This window comes from Podarcis raffonei, chromosome 2 (assembly GCF_027172205.1).
Source record: "Podarcis raffonei isolate rPodRaf1 chromosome 2, rPodRaf1.pri, whole genome shotgun sequence".
Classification (NCBI taxonomy): domain Eukaryota; kingdom Metazoa; phylum Chordata; class Lepidosauria; order Squamata; family Lacertidae; genus Podarcis; species Podarcis raffonei.
Window position 1 is genome coordinate 94,171,796 of NC_070603.1, and position 15,748 is coordinate 94,187,543.

The window sequence follows — 15,748 nt, forward strand, 5'->3', positions numbered from 1 at the left end:
AGAGATAACAAAATTTTCAAAAGCAGGAGGTCCATGGCTTTGCTTTTGAAAAACGGGGGGGGGGGGGTCAGCCTACACTCGAGTAGGCATGTTCTCTCCCTCCTGGTTGATCGTTCGGGAGCTTCAAAAACTTTCTTCAGCCCGAACATCACAGCGACCGATGCCAACAGACACCAGCACACTTAGGAATCCACAGAGTTTGCGCATCTTGCGTGACAGACCTCAGCAACTCAGCATTTTGGCTAATCTACTTTATTTACATATAAACACAAACGGAGCACTGCAACATGGCTCCCTCTCTCTAGCATCAGACAGCAAAGAGAAAAAGAACAAAGGACAATAGTCCCACTTCATGGAACACAATAACACAAACATCCTGTCTTCGTCACTTCCCACTCTGTGGAGTCAAAACATATACAGTCATGTGAAAGACAACAATCCCATGACTGAAATCATGGAGCAGGACTTCTAACACTTAGCTAATTGGGAACCACTGCTATATGGAGATAGAAACCAATAAGCAGAAGTAATGTTATTCTTGTAGCAGGTGTGCATTTGTTTTTCTCCTTCCTCAAGGAAGACTGACTCCCAAAGGGAGCAGGTTGAAGGGAGAACATGTGGGGGCCCCGATGGATCTTCATCCCAAGCTCTTCAACCTTTGTATAAGGAGTGTGGGCAGGTGAGGTGGTTGGGGAGAGAAACAGCAGGTTCACCGTGGCATTATTGGGTTAAGGATACCCTTTAGTGATCTGCCAGGCAGTAGGACTGGTGGGACTTATGGGGATGTCCTTTAAGGCCCTACATGCACATTTTGTGTTAATGCTGGACAATAGCACCCAGATTGGAATTCACATTCAAGGCTCACCTAGTAATCAAGCCCCCCGCTGCTGCCCAGTTTGCTGGCGAGTCACCATCTGCAACTGTATGACACGCTAAAGGATCTGAAGGCGTGCTGGTCTACTAGAATTAACTAAAATTCTCACTTGTCTGTACTTTCTGAATTTGGTTGATTGGTTAAACTGTCTGCAGTTCTTCCAAGCTGTTATATTAAGAAATATGGCCATTATCCTAAAGTTTCGTCTCATGAGTCTTCTTGGCAGGTGTGATCCATTGTAAGTACAACATCTTTCCCTGAGACTCTGCACTTTTGAAGCACTCTGATATTTAAACTATCGGCAGCACTATCTTCCTATCAGTTTTGTACCGTGGATGCTCGGACTGCGAATGTGATCCATGCGAGGTGCACGTTCGCAACCCGCGTCTGCGCATGCGCGGGTTGTGATTCGGCACTTCTGCACATGCGCAAAGCGCGATTTAGCGCTTCTGTGCATGCACGACTGCCAAAACCCGGAAGTAACCCATTCTGGTACTTCCGGGTTTCGGCGGTCCGCAGCCCGAAAAAACGCAACCTGAAGCGGTTATAACCCGAGGTATGACTGTATAACATTTGAATTGTTTATGTTTGTGTTATATTTTAGGGGGGGGTGTTACTGGTTGCTCTGAATGCTATTTTATAGTGGAATAATGGGGTATAACTTGTTTTACTAAATAAAACAAATACAATTGCTTAACCTTCTGGCTTTTTGCTTGTGGAAATCCAAAACACCTTTCCACTGGAGAACTTGGGGCTCATTCTACCTTTGTAGACTTGGCCCAGACCTAATCAATGTCTGCAGAATTGAAAAACCCACAACTCTACAGTATTGTGATCCTACAAAGCTGCTTTATACTGTGCTAGACAACTAGTCTATTTCAGGAGCAAGGAACCTCCACTGGGCTCTTCCTTAATCCATAAGTGAATGGAATGAGGGGGGAAAGACTGCAGTATGTGAAAAAATGGCAGGGGAACTGTTCTCGGGTTCTGTGACCAGGGAAACTCTTCCCTCTGTGAGAGTTTTCAAGAATAAAATGGTGCCTCTTGAATTCTAGCATTTCATGCCGTTGTTGGTACTACCTATTGGGTGTGTTTGATCTGTCCCCAGCTAACGCTATAACTAGAGATCCTGGAGACTTGGCTTGAAACCTGATCCATGCAAAGTTTGTGTTCCATCCAGCCCTTCACTGTCAGTTGTTATTTTTCATTTTTAATGTAGACTTGGGCATCCATACCAAGAAGCGCTGCTCTAATTGGAACTCATTTTTCAAACCTCTATCATCTCTTGTATGACTGTGAAACGTTTTTTGATCAGGTCAAAGAAGAGATGTAATTGGAGTAGACTTGTAGTAGATTGATATAGATCATGGGTGGCATTCTTGAGGGTATTACAGGCTTTTAAACCAATGTCACATATTTTAGCCATAGGCAAATGACTTCTTTTCATTAAAGCTGGTTACAGAATTTGATTCCAAACCCATCGTCGATTTTGATGGTGTTTTGTTTTGTTTGTTTAAAAACAGCAAGAACTTTCAACAATTAAATTAAAAGACACTCATTTTAGTAGAGGATGGGGGAAATTAAGAACTCACCACCTACACTTATCTTACCCAGAAATGAACCATTTACATACTTTTCTAAGCTCTGTAAACTGCACAGTCTTTTTTTTTTTATGTAACTTCTGGAATAAGACAAAGTTGGCAATGAACCACCAAAGCTAGAGGCGGCACTCCATGAGGAGAAGCCTCTTCTGTCAGGCTGTCAGCTCAGGTTTACTGTGTCCTGCGATGAGGCTGTCCTCTTGTTTTCCTTTTCCATATCAAATACTCATAATTACTTCCTCAGGGATCTTTCCCAACAAGTCCTTTCCTCCTCCTCCTCTCCCTTCTCCCTTTCCTTCTTTTGTGTGTGCCTGTGTATTTTTATTCTTTTCCATGAGACTAAAGCTGTCTGACACATAAAGGCAGTGTGTGCATTACCATTGCTTTACTTAGATAAGTTGTTGCATTAAACACTTAGCTGTGCTTTATTCTCTCCCAAGGATAATGGCTTTGTGCTGAGCTGCAAGAAATGATACAAGAATCAAGAGAGTGATAAGGAATTCTAGGCAGGGGTGGATTATCAATTGTGCTGCAGAGTAGGGCGGCCCCAACTAAACCAGGACACTTTGCTGTGGTATAATATCTGGAACTCCCATTGCTGCCTGCATTCGGTTTCATGCATCTTTGCTGCAACTCTCCATGTGTTCCCTTTGTGTTAATAGGAGGCAAGCAGAAGCCATAATCCCAGTATGACAATGTATAGAGAAATGGTAGACTGCTTATCATGAAGAGGAGAATATCTTTTGTACTGCAGAAATATTTAGGTCAGACTGTAGTAGACAGGAACAAAGAGGATTCTCTCTGAATGTGTATGGATATGCCCATGTCTTATATGAATCAATTGGACTCCTGAGTAAACATACTTGGAATGAGATTTTGGTTCTGAAGCTGTGGCGACACATGACTCTCAATTCATTATGAAAGGCCTGCTTAGCAGTGATCCATTGCAACTAAGAAGTGGAAATATTTTAACAAGGGGGGGGGGAAGAACTCTTGCAAAAAATCCACATTAAAATTTCATATCCAAAGAGAGAGGTTTTGCTACTGTTCATTTTAATAAGAGTCCATGTTTTATGTGATAATTTAAAGACACTGGAAAAATACAGTGTTTGAATTAAGGACAGATTTCACTTTATTACTTCAGTTCTACAAATACCCATTAGTAAGTAATTCCATACTCTAGTGTTTATACGTTGTGTCTAATAATATAATCAGAAAAAATAACCTTTGCTAACAACAGTATATTGTGTGTTTCCCCTCGATACTGGATGCGATAGTGATTCTGAAGGAAAGCATACAATGGGGCAAAATATGCTTGAAATACTTATGGGATACTTTTTGACATCAAGTTAATATTTGCAATATTCAAACTTTACAGGGTTTTTCAATTATGCCAGTCCATTTCTTTTATGAGAAATTTCAAAGCAAAATTTCAATTCCCATTTTGAAGAACAAACCCTGAAGACGTTCAGAACTGGAATTCTTGCCAGAAGCTTGACTGCTTTGATTTAGGCCAGCTTCAACTTGAATTTCCTACAAGCTGTCAACTTTCAAACACTAAATTTTTATTGCAATGTACCCAATGCTGGTGAAGTCTTGTTCGGCCACCCTAAGCACATTAGGGGGGTTCCCTGAACCCTATGTCGTATATTTGGAGAGGGATTGGGAGCGAGGGGACGCACATGAGAAGTGGGAAGGGAAATTCTGTTGCATAGCCAAAAGTCCTGGTGCAAGTACTTCTAAAATCTTAAAATGGTAAATGGCATACTCCTGCTCCAGAAAGGATTCAACACACCCCTTGAAAACCTGTTCCCAATTTTGGCAGCCATTTTACCCACCGAAATATTCCACTTTATCACTTAAGCAGTTTGGTCAAATCTTTCCCAACCACACCAAGCTGCAAGAGTGGCACAGCTGTATATTTTTATTTCCTACTTCTTGCCTTAAAGCACTAGCTTAAGACTTAAAAAATAATAATTGTAATATTGTCCTGCCATGTCCAGTCCGTAAATTGTCAATATGAGTAGAATCATGTTTCACTACTTTCCTGGAGGTAGCATACTTTCTCTATGGTAATTTTTGAATAATATGGGGCATTTTGCAACTCCTTTGTAGTGGCGCAGTTGTACTACCATAACTTGCTTCATTAGTGTATTGTACTTTTTTTATTTTTCCCTGTGACAACGGAGCACATGATGCCCTCTGTCCTCAGTCTGACCTGGTTTTTGCATTTGCATTAGTGTGATCTGTGGTTTGGTTGCAAGTTGGATATAATTGCAGATGTCACTGTGGTACTGATGTTTGCATTATGCTAATAATAGTATTAATGAGGCCATGTTTCCTCGTTTAAAAGATGCAGATAAAGGGGTGTTTTTTGGCATGAGAGTCACTGATGCAAACATAGCTTTGTGTAAAAGGAATTACAAGATCTCAAATGTGTTATGCTTCACAAATAATTAAGACACCCCCCCAACACACTTCAGCATGAATAAGTGGACACAGTGCAGAAATGTGCATCTATGGCAGTGAAGATAAATCTATAATTTGTTTGCCTGAATGCTCCAAAGCATTGAAAGAACACTGGCTGCAGTCACTATTTTATTTATATCCTACAGAACAGGCAGCAGGCCCAGGAATCCATAAGTTACCAAATTAAAACAGAGAAGAAGAAAAATATTTTCTTCGAAGTGACAAGTCTAGTCACACTGGGCATCAATTTCAGTTTGACTGGAACAACGCAGGAATAGCCAATAAGCAAACCTTGTCTCTCCCTTCAAATGAAGGCGCATGCAGAATAACCCTCGGTCAATCATACAGTATCTGTGCTGCATCATTCATGTCACTCCTCTCAGGATACTTCACAATAAAATTAAATTTGCAGCTCAGATAATTACAACCATGCCTGGTTAAACAAATGAGACAAAGCAGAGATGAGAAAAGCTGTGCCGGTGGCTTTTGGCACCAAACACTGACATGGAGTGGGGGAAATAAGTTCCAAAAGGGCATAATAATTAAGTGGTTCAGCCTTCCAGTTTTCCTGCTTGGTTATTTAGGTCTCGGCCCTGAGCAAAATTGCATGTTTGCAAAGAGCTCTAACGGAATAAGGGTACTTAAGGGACTTCCTCACACTGCATACTCCTGCCTGGCAACTGGGCTCCTATGCTAGGACACAGGAGGGCCGCATGCAGAATAATAATAATAATAATAATAATAATAATAATAATAATAATAATAATTTTTATTTATACCAGCCCAAGAAGCAAGGCCAACACACAACAACACAGGAAAATGAAAGTAACCACAACCAGCTAGAAGGTAGAGTCTTCGCTCCAACCCATAATAACTGGATACAATATTTAACTCTACAGTTACCAATTACTACAATGACCAAGTAAATAAAAGGGGAGAGGGAGCTGTCTCTGACCTCCCACCCTGGCCAATGCGCCCAGCAGGACTTAGGACATTCTACCCAGCCTGGACTCTCCACACAACCTCCAAAGGATTGTTCTGTCCCTTTTTTCGACTGAACCAAAACCCTAGGATTGGGTTAATTTCAAGTTTATTCTCTGTTGCTACATTATTTTCTTGGCAAATTCAGCTCCAGCTGTGATTTCTGTGGTCTATTATGACAAATCGTTGCTTTCTTTTCAAAAACCTAAACTCTGCTGTGGTTGTAATTTGGGTAAGTCTCCCTCCCCCCCCCCCGGCTCCCTAATTGGTCTTTGTTCTGTCAGGTATTTCACTATAATTGTGTCTTCTGCTGTCAAATAATATAAAAGACAGCAAAAGCTAAATTAATCCTTTGACCTTCAGCTTTTGAAACTAATTCCACTAAGAGATAATGCACACAATTTGTGTTTTCCCTCATAACAAGGAATAAGAAGGCAGGGCTGAAATAGCATTTATCTGCTGGACTCTCTTTCCAAATATTCCATCTAACACTTATGAAGAAACTTTTATGAGGAAATTTTACTCTCTAGAAAATGCTCATTGTGGGGGTTTTGTTTTTTTAAATCAGACCAAAATATTTAGTCATAATACTCTAGAGAAGTCACAGTAAACCTAAATATATCTAGGAATCGGAACAGGAACCTGACATTTCAGATGTGGTGTCTTGCCAAGAGGATTGGAAAGAAGCAAGCTAGCTGGTGAGAAAATGCTTCCTTATTTATTTTCTAAGCATTTCACATTTTAAAGATGTGCAATTTAATTTGTTTCCTCACCCCAGTTTAAGCTTTTCTTTAATGTGGGTCAACTTGAAGAGATGACACCACATTTGCAATGATGTTTAAAAAAACAAAGCAAATTGATTTTCTGATTGCCCTAATTATTTCTTATTTTAAAAATGAATAAGAGATGGGCACATTTCCCCTAAACCCAAATGAAGATGTGAGACAATATATGGGTGAAAACGGCTACAACTTTATTAATACAGCACATTTGTAAAATAAGTAAGGCCTCTTCACTGCTGTTAATGGTGATGACAAGGATGGGTCTCATCATCCTTGTTGGGTACCCATTGATGGTTCCTGGCCTGTATGATTCCCTCCTCCTCACAGGCCTCTGGTCCTCTTTTTCAAGGAGCTGAGGGTGCTATAAGTAACAGCATTAACCACACACTGCCAACCCTTTGCGGCTAACAATGCTATCTATGCCTAGGGACATGTCTGTCCCAGTTCCCTTGCACCAGGCAACCATGGTGGTTGGGTCGGGCATTCCTCCCTGTACTGCAGTGGTGGATCACACTTTCTGCCTGTTGTGTAGGCCAACAATTTCTCTGCTTAGAAAACCCAATGGTAGGAATATACCCATCCATCATGACAAGAGGTGGACACACTATTCAGCACAATTCCGAATGGCACTCAGGAGCTTTCTTAGCATTTGGATAACGCTAACAGCTCTTTCCCAGCTCGTTTTGTAAGCGTATATTTGCAGGTGATGCAGAGACAGCACATATCATTGTACTTTCCACTTGGAAATATACAAGCGTCCAGAACTCTGAGTTGTTCCTCAGAGTGAGGAAGAGGAAAAGAGGTAAAGTCAAGGCACAGGCACTTCTGCTGCATATTAGTTAACAAGTAAAGCGCTGGGAAGGTGAGGGAAGGTGAGCCATGGCAAGGATGAAGAGAAGGAGTGGAAATTTGTCATCCCCTCACCCACTGCCTGAGGCAATTGTCTCCTCTTGTCTCATGGCAGAGCTGACCGTGATTTTAATGGTATTGACTTTCACTCCAAAACTATAATTCAAGATGGAGCGGTTTCCCTTGGGAAGTTGTGGACTCTCATTCCTTGGATGTTTTTTCATGGATGCTTTAGCTGGGTTTCCTGCATTGCAGGGGGTTGGACTAGATGATCCTTGGTTCCCTTCCAACTCTATGATTCTATGATTCTAAGATATCCCTGTTTAAGGGGGGAAATGAAATGCATGCTTAGTTACCTTGATCTGAAGAACTAGTATCCATATTGTAGTTATTTGGATCAAATTATCAGAAATTAAGCCTTATATGTTGAAGCATAGGTGTACTCTGAAGTTTATAAGCCACCAGTTTTGCATAAATGGAACATAAACTGGGACAGCAGAAGCATTTGCAGTAGTTTGCATAAGTTTCTCATACTGAAGGATTTAATACCATTGGTAAAATGTGTACACACACACACACACATTCTTAAAAATCAGCATTCTTTCAGAAAGATATATTATAGTTTTGTGAGAATGAATGCTTAGCTGGAGGAGCTTGGTTATCAGGAAACTGCTAACAACCTATTAAAAGATGAAAAACCAATGACTTGGTGGAAAATTCACCCATTCCCCACAGCCTAACAGCAGGGATACAGCAGGAGGGGTTTGGGGCAGCCTCCTGCTCTGGTGAGATGGTATATTTGTCCTCTATAAGGCAGACCTGCAGGATTTCTAGGTAAGGTAATTTAAAAAACCTTTCTATGACCATGGGATATCACTCAAATCCAAATCAATACCCATTTGGTAGACTATTTGAGAAATGTCCTTATTTTATTACAGCAAACAAGCATTGCGATTTTTTATTTTTACTTTAGAAAAAAAATATGAAGAACCTTACTTTCCAAGGGCAAAGCATTCCAGTTTAACGGATGAGCCTTTTGCTGCCAGTGTTGTTTCTGGAAAACGCACTTCAATCTTTGGTTCATACTCCCCCATCACACCTGTTGAACATCAAAACAGGGAGTGCTACAGTTGTGCCTCAGACCTGTCTTACTACAACAGATTATCAGTGGGACATTAAAAATTGTGGCCTTACTTCTTCTTATGTCTTCCATTGAGAACATGAGCAGGCTACTGTGGAAAACTTCATCACCATGCAAGTGCTTAATATGAAGTCTACAAATCAAATCATACAAGTGACTTCCCCTTGACCTCCTAAACCATATTGTGAAAAAGAAGCTAGCACCCGGCAGTTGTCATGCAGCACATTACATTCTTTTTAAAATTCCTAAGATGGCTTGATTTCTGTAAAAATGCAGCCCTAAAGTCGGATGTCTTTCACACTCCAACCCTCGTGAGAAATGGGTTTCCATCTGAGAAACTGGGCAAACTCCTCATTAGATGAAATTGCAAAACACATTTTTTTGTTCACACCTTCCACCGCACATCATTTTAAGCCTTTCTTCAACAAAACTAGCTGAATAGATCCCATTTCCACTGAATTTAAAGTATTTTTTCTGCTATATTCTCTTTTTAAATACATATTCAAATGCTTTAAAAATATTTTCTTCATATAGATGTAACAGTATGCCACCAGGCTGCACAACTCACCAACCACATTAACCATGTAATATAGATGTGCTGAGCAAACACCTATACTTTATGCAAGGGACGTGGGTGGTGCTGTGGTCTAAACCACTGAGCCTCTTGGGCTTGCCGATCAGAAGGTCGGTAGTTCGAATCCCCGCGAGGGGGTGAGCTCCCTTTGCTCGGTCCCAGCTCTTGCCAACCTAGCAGTTCGAAAGCACGTCAAAGTGCAAGTAGAAAAATAGATACCACTCCGGCGGGAAGGTAAACATCATTTCTATGCGCTGCTCTGGTTTCACCAGAAGCTGCTTAGTCATGCTAGCCACATGACCTGGAAAAACTGTCTGCAGATAAACATCGGCTCCCTCGGCCAGTAAAGCGAAATGAATGCCGCAACCCGAGTCTTCTGCTACTGAACTTAACTGTCAGGGGTCCCTTTACCTTTTCATACTTTATGCAGGTTAAAAATGAGGAGATTACTCAAAGTGCTGGTAAGAAAAATCTCTGGCATCTCAAACATCTGGTATATATCTGAAGGGGGAGCACATCAGTGGGCCTGACAGATCTCCAAAGGCCTGGTGTTCTGCAGCAGGGAGCCAATGCTACACATGTAGACTTCCTGTCTGATTTCAGGGTTCTGACTCATGTAGGTAGTCTATACAAGGTTTGCTGCTCCCTACACCACATACCTGCTCCTGCTGCCACCACCTGTTCTGCGACCATTGCATGCTCTGCCACGTCCTCTGCTGGTGGAGAAGTGGCACCACCATCGGCACTGATTTTGGGCGAGATTGTCAAGATTTTGCATGATATCTTTCCCCAAATTGTGTGAGATCTTGCACACTCTGCCTCAAATGGCTCTCTACTCCACCCCCTACCTTTGGGTTTCAATCCTCCGGAGTCATCTTTGAGGAAAAGGTGAGGGGCCAAATATGCCCCTGCTACGGGAACAGAAATTATTTCTGTCCTCCTGAAATGTAGGCAGTTGTACAAAGTCACATACATTGCTTTTCCCAGTTATGCCAATCGTCCTTCCCACTGTTGACATGTGGTCCCTGCAAGGTCCCCACAGGGGAATGTGCCCTTGGGCTGAAAATGTCCTACAGTTTTACAGTATAGAACATAACGCCTTGCTAATAGTTGTTGCTATTTTATGAGAGCCCTTTTAGCTACACTTAAGAGGGGCCATGGCTTGAAGGAGCCAACCCATTTCAAAAACACTTCACCAAAAGTTTTCTCAGCTATGTATTTTCAACTGCAAACATTTAATTAAAAGCTTTTTTTTTTAAAAAAGGAGCGTCTTTCACTTCAGTGACTAAACTGGATTAAATCTAGTGTTCTGCTTTGTAGCTCTAAACAATGAAAGCCTCTCACATCTGAATCTGAGCATTCTTGGAATAATAACATTAGCATGTGGATTAGGATTTCTTTTATCATGCCTCTTTCCCCTGCAATGTGCTTGGTTTACTGTTGACATATCTTCCTTACAAACTGACTGGCCTAACAGTCATTTGCTCTTCCCAGAAATCCCAGGGACTAGCAATCTCTAACAGAGGATTCCTAGCATGTCACCAAAATAAAATTCATTAAAAAAAAAATCAATGGCATTTGAAAAAACACTTTTGCAGTGTATTTAAGCCACTCTAACGTCCTTTGCTTATTTGCTCATTTATTTCATTTTAGCATGGTGAGCAGACTCAAAAGGAGCTCTTTGATTAATGTAAATGGGTAATACAAATGTTGCGATAATCTATTGCACTTCAGAAATATCAAGGTGATGTCGTATGCAAGAATTTATAGTTCACTCTTCATCCAAGAGTCCCAGTGTGGCAAAGGGTAACATTAAAATCACAGTTAACAATAATAAATAATAAATAAATAAGCAAGCAAGCAAGCAAGCACCATAACATTAATAACAATCACAAATTAAGCAGGTGGGAGAAGCAAATAAGTGCATCTAAACCTGTCTTCTGAATGAAAATAATATACAGTCATGATTAACCCATGAAAGGAGGCCATTCTAAACCTGCTTTTCTACCACGGAGAAAGCTCTCTTCTGGACCCCTAGACTGCAAACCTCACTCTGGGTGGGATCACCAAGAGAGAGTCCTCTGTAGACCTTAACAAGTTGGCAGGCTGCATTTTTTAAGGTGGTTTAATTGAGATTGTACGCAAAACAAGCCTTACCATCACTACGGAGTACAAGGGGTGTGGGTGGGCCCTGCACACTTTGTTTGGCTTCTGTGTTGGTTACAACACATGTGTAGTTGCCCACATCAGAAGGTTCCACTTTGGCGATGTATAGATTTCCTGTCTCTTGAGATACAAATCGACGACTGTCCTCCTGAACATATAAGGGATTATCATTGAAAATCCAAGCATAGGATAAATCTGGAAAACATCAAACACTTATTACACATATTTTCCTAGCAAAACTCTGAGAGATAGCACTTTTGGAGGCAAACTGTGATTTCGGTTTTTGATAAAGTTAACTAACATAGAAAAGCAAGGCTCTAACGGTAAATCTTCAAGCAGTGTTTCATTCATCCTGATTCATTCATTGTCCTCTTCCTCTTCAAGTGGTTTTCTCCCCACTCTTTAAATGAAAATAAAATGCTGAAATAACACCACTCTCTTTGCCATTTGCCATTTTCAATGAGAGTGCCTTAGGGTTAGGGAAACATGTAGATGCAGTGATGTCAACAGCAAATCATGGATAGCAGAACATTTTAAAATCCAGCCAGGGATCTAGGTGGCAGGAAGAACACCAGTTGACAGATACATATTCTACACCTGTTGAATGCAAAATCAGTAATGATTTGAGCCACCACAAATCACCCATTTTCATCTCCAACAGAACAGTTTTTAATGGAAATGAGTCACACACTAGAATGAGTTGTCATCAAGTATAGCAGGTTCGAGAGAAGCAGCCCTGGGGATAATGTGGATAGCAGTGTAGAGGCAAGGAGCCTTTGTGCTGGGCTACTTTAACAGCTTCCCTTTCTCATTCTAAGCTGCTGGGTACATTGCAATGGAGCACATTTTTATCAGATAGGAGGAACTGTATCCTCAACGGGTTAATATAATACTGTCAGTCCTTGGACACACGTACCACTGCAAGTACAACTGATAATTATATGTAACAACTGATTTTGAATTAGTTCTAAGGAAGACAAATACAGCAAGTGGGTGGATTACATTACCCTTGAGAAAGCTCCAAACATTGTTTTCCAATTCTAAGTCTTCTGTCTCCACGCTGCTTTCTTTGGAATGACTTTATAAAGTCTGGCAAAACTCACCCTTCCCTTTCTTTCACTACTTCCTTTGGAAGGACTTCATCTAAGCAACTCAAGACTAAAGGGTGTGTCTAGAGGAAGCAAACTTTTTCACTCCCTATCTTGGCTCATATGTGTGGGACAGGAAGTATAGGGATAGCAGTGCTTAAAATTCAGGCCCAACACAGTCCATTTAGAAAGGGGCCCACTTTTGATATACCTTTGTCTGTACAGCACAGTTGCCTTAGATCATCATATGCAAATAGCAATGCCAATTTGCAAGTGAAAACAAAGGCAAACAAAAGTGGATGGTTTAGGCTCAGTGTGCTGCCTCAATTAGCCGATAAAAGCCATTGCACTTGTGCGGACTCCGAAAACAGTGAACATACTTAACACTCAAAAAAGCAAAACAAATCCCAAGTATTATGTTCCGCGTGAAGGGTTCTTGCTGTCATTGTGCCAACCACAGGTCGTTCCCCCATTAAGTTATGAAAACACTTGACCAAACTAGTAGGAAAAAAGAGCCCTTCAGAGTCCAAAACCAAAGAGGGCTCCCTGCCTAAATTAACCCCATCTTCTCCAGTTCCATCCAATGAGCTATGGATTGGTTTTTAAAACTTTGACCTGACAGACGACAGTCTGCATGGGCATTTTAAGTGGGTTTATACAGTACTTTTTAAAAAGGCTGTCATAGGCATTCAGAGTCTGCACAACCACACAGGTGATGGTAGACATTCACAGACACCCTCTGCACTTCAAATACTTCCCTCTTTGGGAGTTACACTTTTTATTTCTTTTGCACTACTGTGCTTTGAGGACCAACAATTCATATGCTAACTTTTCCTTTTCCTCTTTCCCCAGTAGCTGCTTCCTAGTGGGCGCTGGTAGCTCACCTCCTTTCTGATCCCCCAGCCGCTCTGATCTGTCTGACTCACTGCTCTTCTGTCCAGTGGCTTCTGTTCACCTTCTGTCGCAATTGTTCCTTCCTGCTGTCTGCAGTTTGACAGCTGACTGCTGAGTTCTTTCTATCGGGCTCCGGCAGTGGCAGGAGCGGCATGGAAATTGTATTTTTAATAAAACATAGTAAATCAGAAGTTTTGAAATCTAGCAGTTTAGCATCCCTTAATTAAATGTATAATTCATGAGCCGAGCGAAACTCTCTGCCAACTGATTCATTTCAAAACGTCGACTCTTTCCCCATTCCAGCTCCTTGCCATCATCAATGCCATTTTACAAACATTATTTATGTTCCAGTTGCAACATCAGCGTAGTATGATAATGAGTCTGTAAACACTAGTGGTTTCTCTGGAACTTTATGCTGACTTCCTATAATATTATGTGACTATAATTAGAAACAGCATGTCACTTGGGATCTATCAAAGATGCTTCCCTTCTGAAAGTATCCCTCCCCCTATAAGGTAGTTAGGAAGTTAATAAAATCTAGGGAGGGAAATGGAGTATGTGAAATATTGAAAAGGTGTGTTAGAGTAGGGATGGGGCTAGCACAGGAAGCTGGCGTCCTCAAAGAGGCATTATGTCTGAGAACAGAAACAAAATGAGGAAAGGCAGTGCTATTTTCCTAGAAAAAGACGTGTCGGAACTCACAATGAATTCCTCGTTTGTTGTTGTCTTATAACAGCAATCGTACCCACCGGAGAGGTGCCGGAACTTAGTTCCGGCAAGTTCCAGCTGAAAATAAAAACCCAGAGGAAAGCCAACTTGCATCCCCCCTTCTCAACACACACACGCCTAGTTCTGCGTGCACATCAACTCTGGCCAGTTCTTCCACCCATTCCTCCTGTCTGGGAGTCTGCAGCAATTTTAAATCTGCCTATTACAATCTATGGAGACCTCTGCATTCTGTCAATTTAAACTGACACATTAAAACCCATTGAATGCTCCAAAATGGCTGGTGGGGGATTAAAAAGTGATAAGAGGGTATTTGGGGTAAGTCACTTTCTCCCTTACCCCGCCCCCTGGTCAGAAGAAAAGGTCAAGCAAAATGATCAAGGGGCTGGAGCCACACCCCATTACAACAGTTGGGCTTTGTAGTTTAGAAAAAAATAGTGAGGGGGTAGCTGTTGTTGGAGGAACTGGACGTGGAGGAAGGGGTTAATTTCCTTCATGAGCACAAATTACTCTAAGGTTGAGATAAGCCAACAGGTGGATGGTCAGCAAAGCCAGTTGCAACAGCCCTGTGATGACTATAGAAGTGATTAAGGCGCATCAGTTACAGATAGGTAGCTGTGTTGGTCTGCCATAGTCAAAACAAAAATTTTTTTTCCTTCCAGTAGCACCTTAAAGACCAACTAAGTTAGTTCTTGGTATGAGCTTTCGTGTGCATGCACACTTCTTCAGGCGCATCAGTTTATCAATCCGTGCTGTCTGTCAAGGTCAGTCTTGAGAAGTGAGCCAGAGTCTGTGTTATGTCTTGAACTGCTGGAACAACAGAAATACTTTATACTTGTCTGTGTCTGTATCTGTATCTGCAGAGCCTACAAGCTATATGTATATTTCAACTTTCAGAACTGTACTACTGAAGCTTTATATTCTGCAGCATGGTAATGGGCTGGTTCCCTAGGTCTGATCATAAACCCTATGCATACTGAATCTGCATGAGAATAAATCATGCCCCCATAATGTGTTGCACATTCATCAAATTACAGTATACAAATACTGGGGGGGGGGGGGGGAGCAATAAGAATGTCGTATACTACCTCCATAGTGTGGTGGAGGTCCACAGAGCAGAACGACTCCTTGTCCTTCTCTGACTGATACGGTGCTTCTTGCTTTGGTTTCAAAGTTTTCAAGATCTTAAGGAGAGAGAAATAATTAAAAATCTGTCAGGTATTTCTATTTCCAAACCATGGAGACCATTTTGCTGTTCATACTGGGAGGACTTTGGGGGAATAAGCATGAAAATGATTTGCCTAGGTCCTTATTGGCTCTTGGAAAGTTCCTGCTGTCTTGGTAAGCTTCATTTGAAGTATGCCAGCGCCACACTGGTAAGTTTCCTATTAGCTGAAATATATATACTGAGAGCTTGGCTTTTTACAATTTTTGTGTTCTCATCTCCCTGAAGATATTGTCTACTCAGAGGTGGCTGAATTGAACTGTAAGCAGTTTCAGTCTCATAAATACACTGTGCACCCTCTTAGGGTCAGAGATTATAGCTATGTATTCATACAACAGTTAACATGTTTAAAGTTTATGCTCATCCATGTGGTTGTTT

At 41.3% G+C, this 15,748-nt stretch overlaps 1 protein-coding gene across 8 annotated transcripts in view; it reads right to left on the reverse strand.

The window, feature by feature from the left end:
- Positions 1 to 15,748, reverse strand: part of CNTN6 (contactin 6) — a 180,722-nt gene that overhangs the window by 60,881 nt on the left and 104,093 nt on the right. For 6 of the 8 annotated variants that reach the window (XR_008329092.1, XM_053378161.1, XM_053378160.1 and 3 more), the window contains exons 5-7: positions 15,234 to 15,329; positions 11,429 to 11,632; positions 8,553 to 8,655 (exon numbers count right to left, since the gene is read on the reverse strand). Coding sequence is in view for 7 of the 8 variants with exons in the window: in XM_053378161.1 (XP_053234136.1) it covers positions 8,553 to 8,655; positions 11,429 to 11,632; positions 15,234 to 15,329 (403 nt within the window). In the remaining variant the exon portion in view is untranslated. The remainder of the gene's footprint in view (positions 1 to 8,552; positions 8,656 to 11,428; positions 11,633 to 15,233; positions 15,330 to 15,748) is intronic. The other 2 variants (XM_053378165.1, XM_053378164.1) reach the window with 1 other exon arrangement.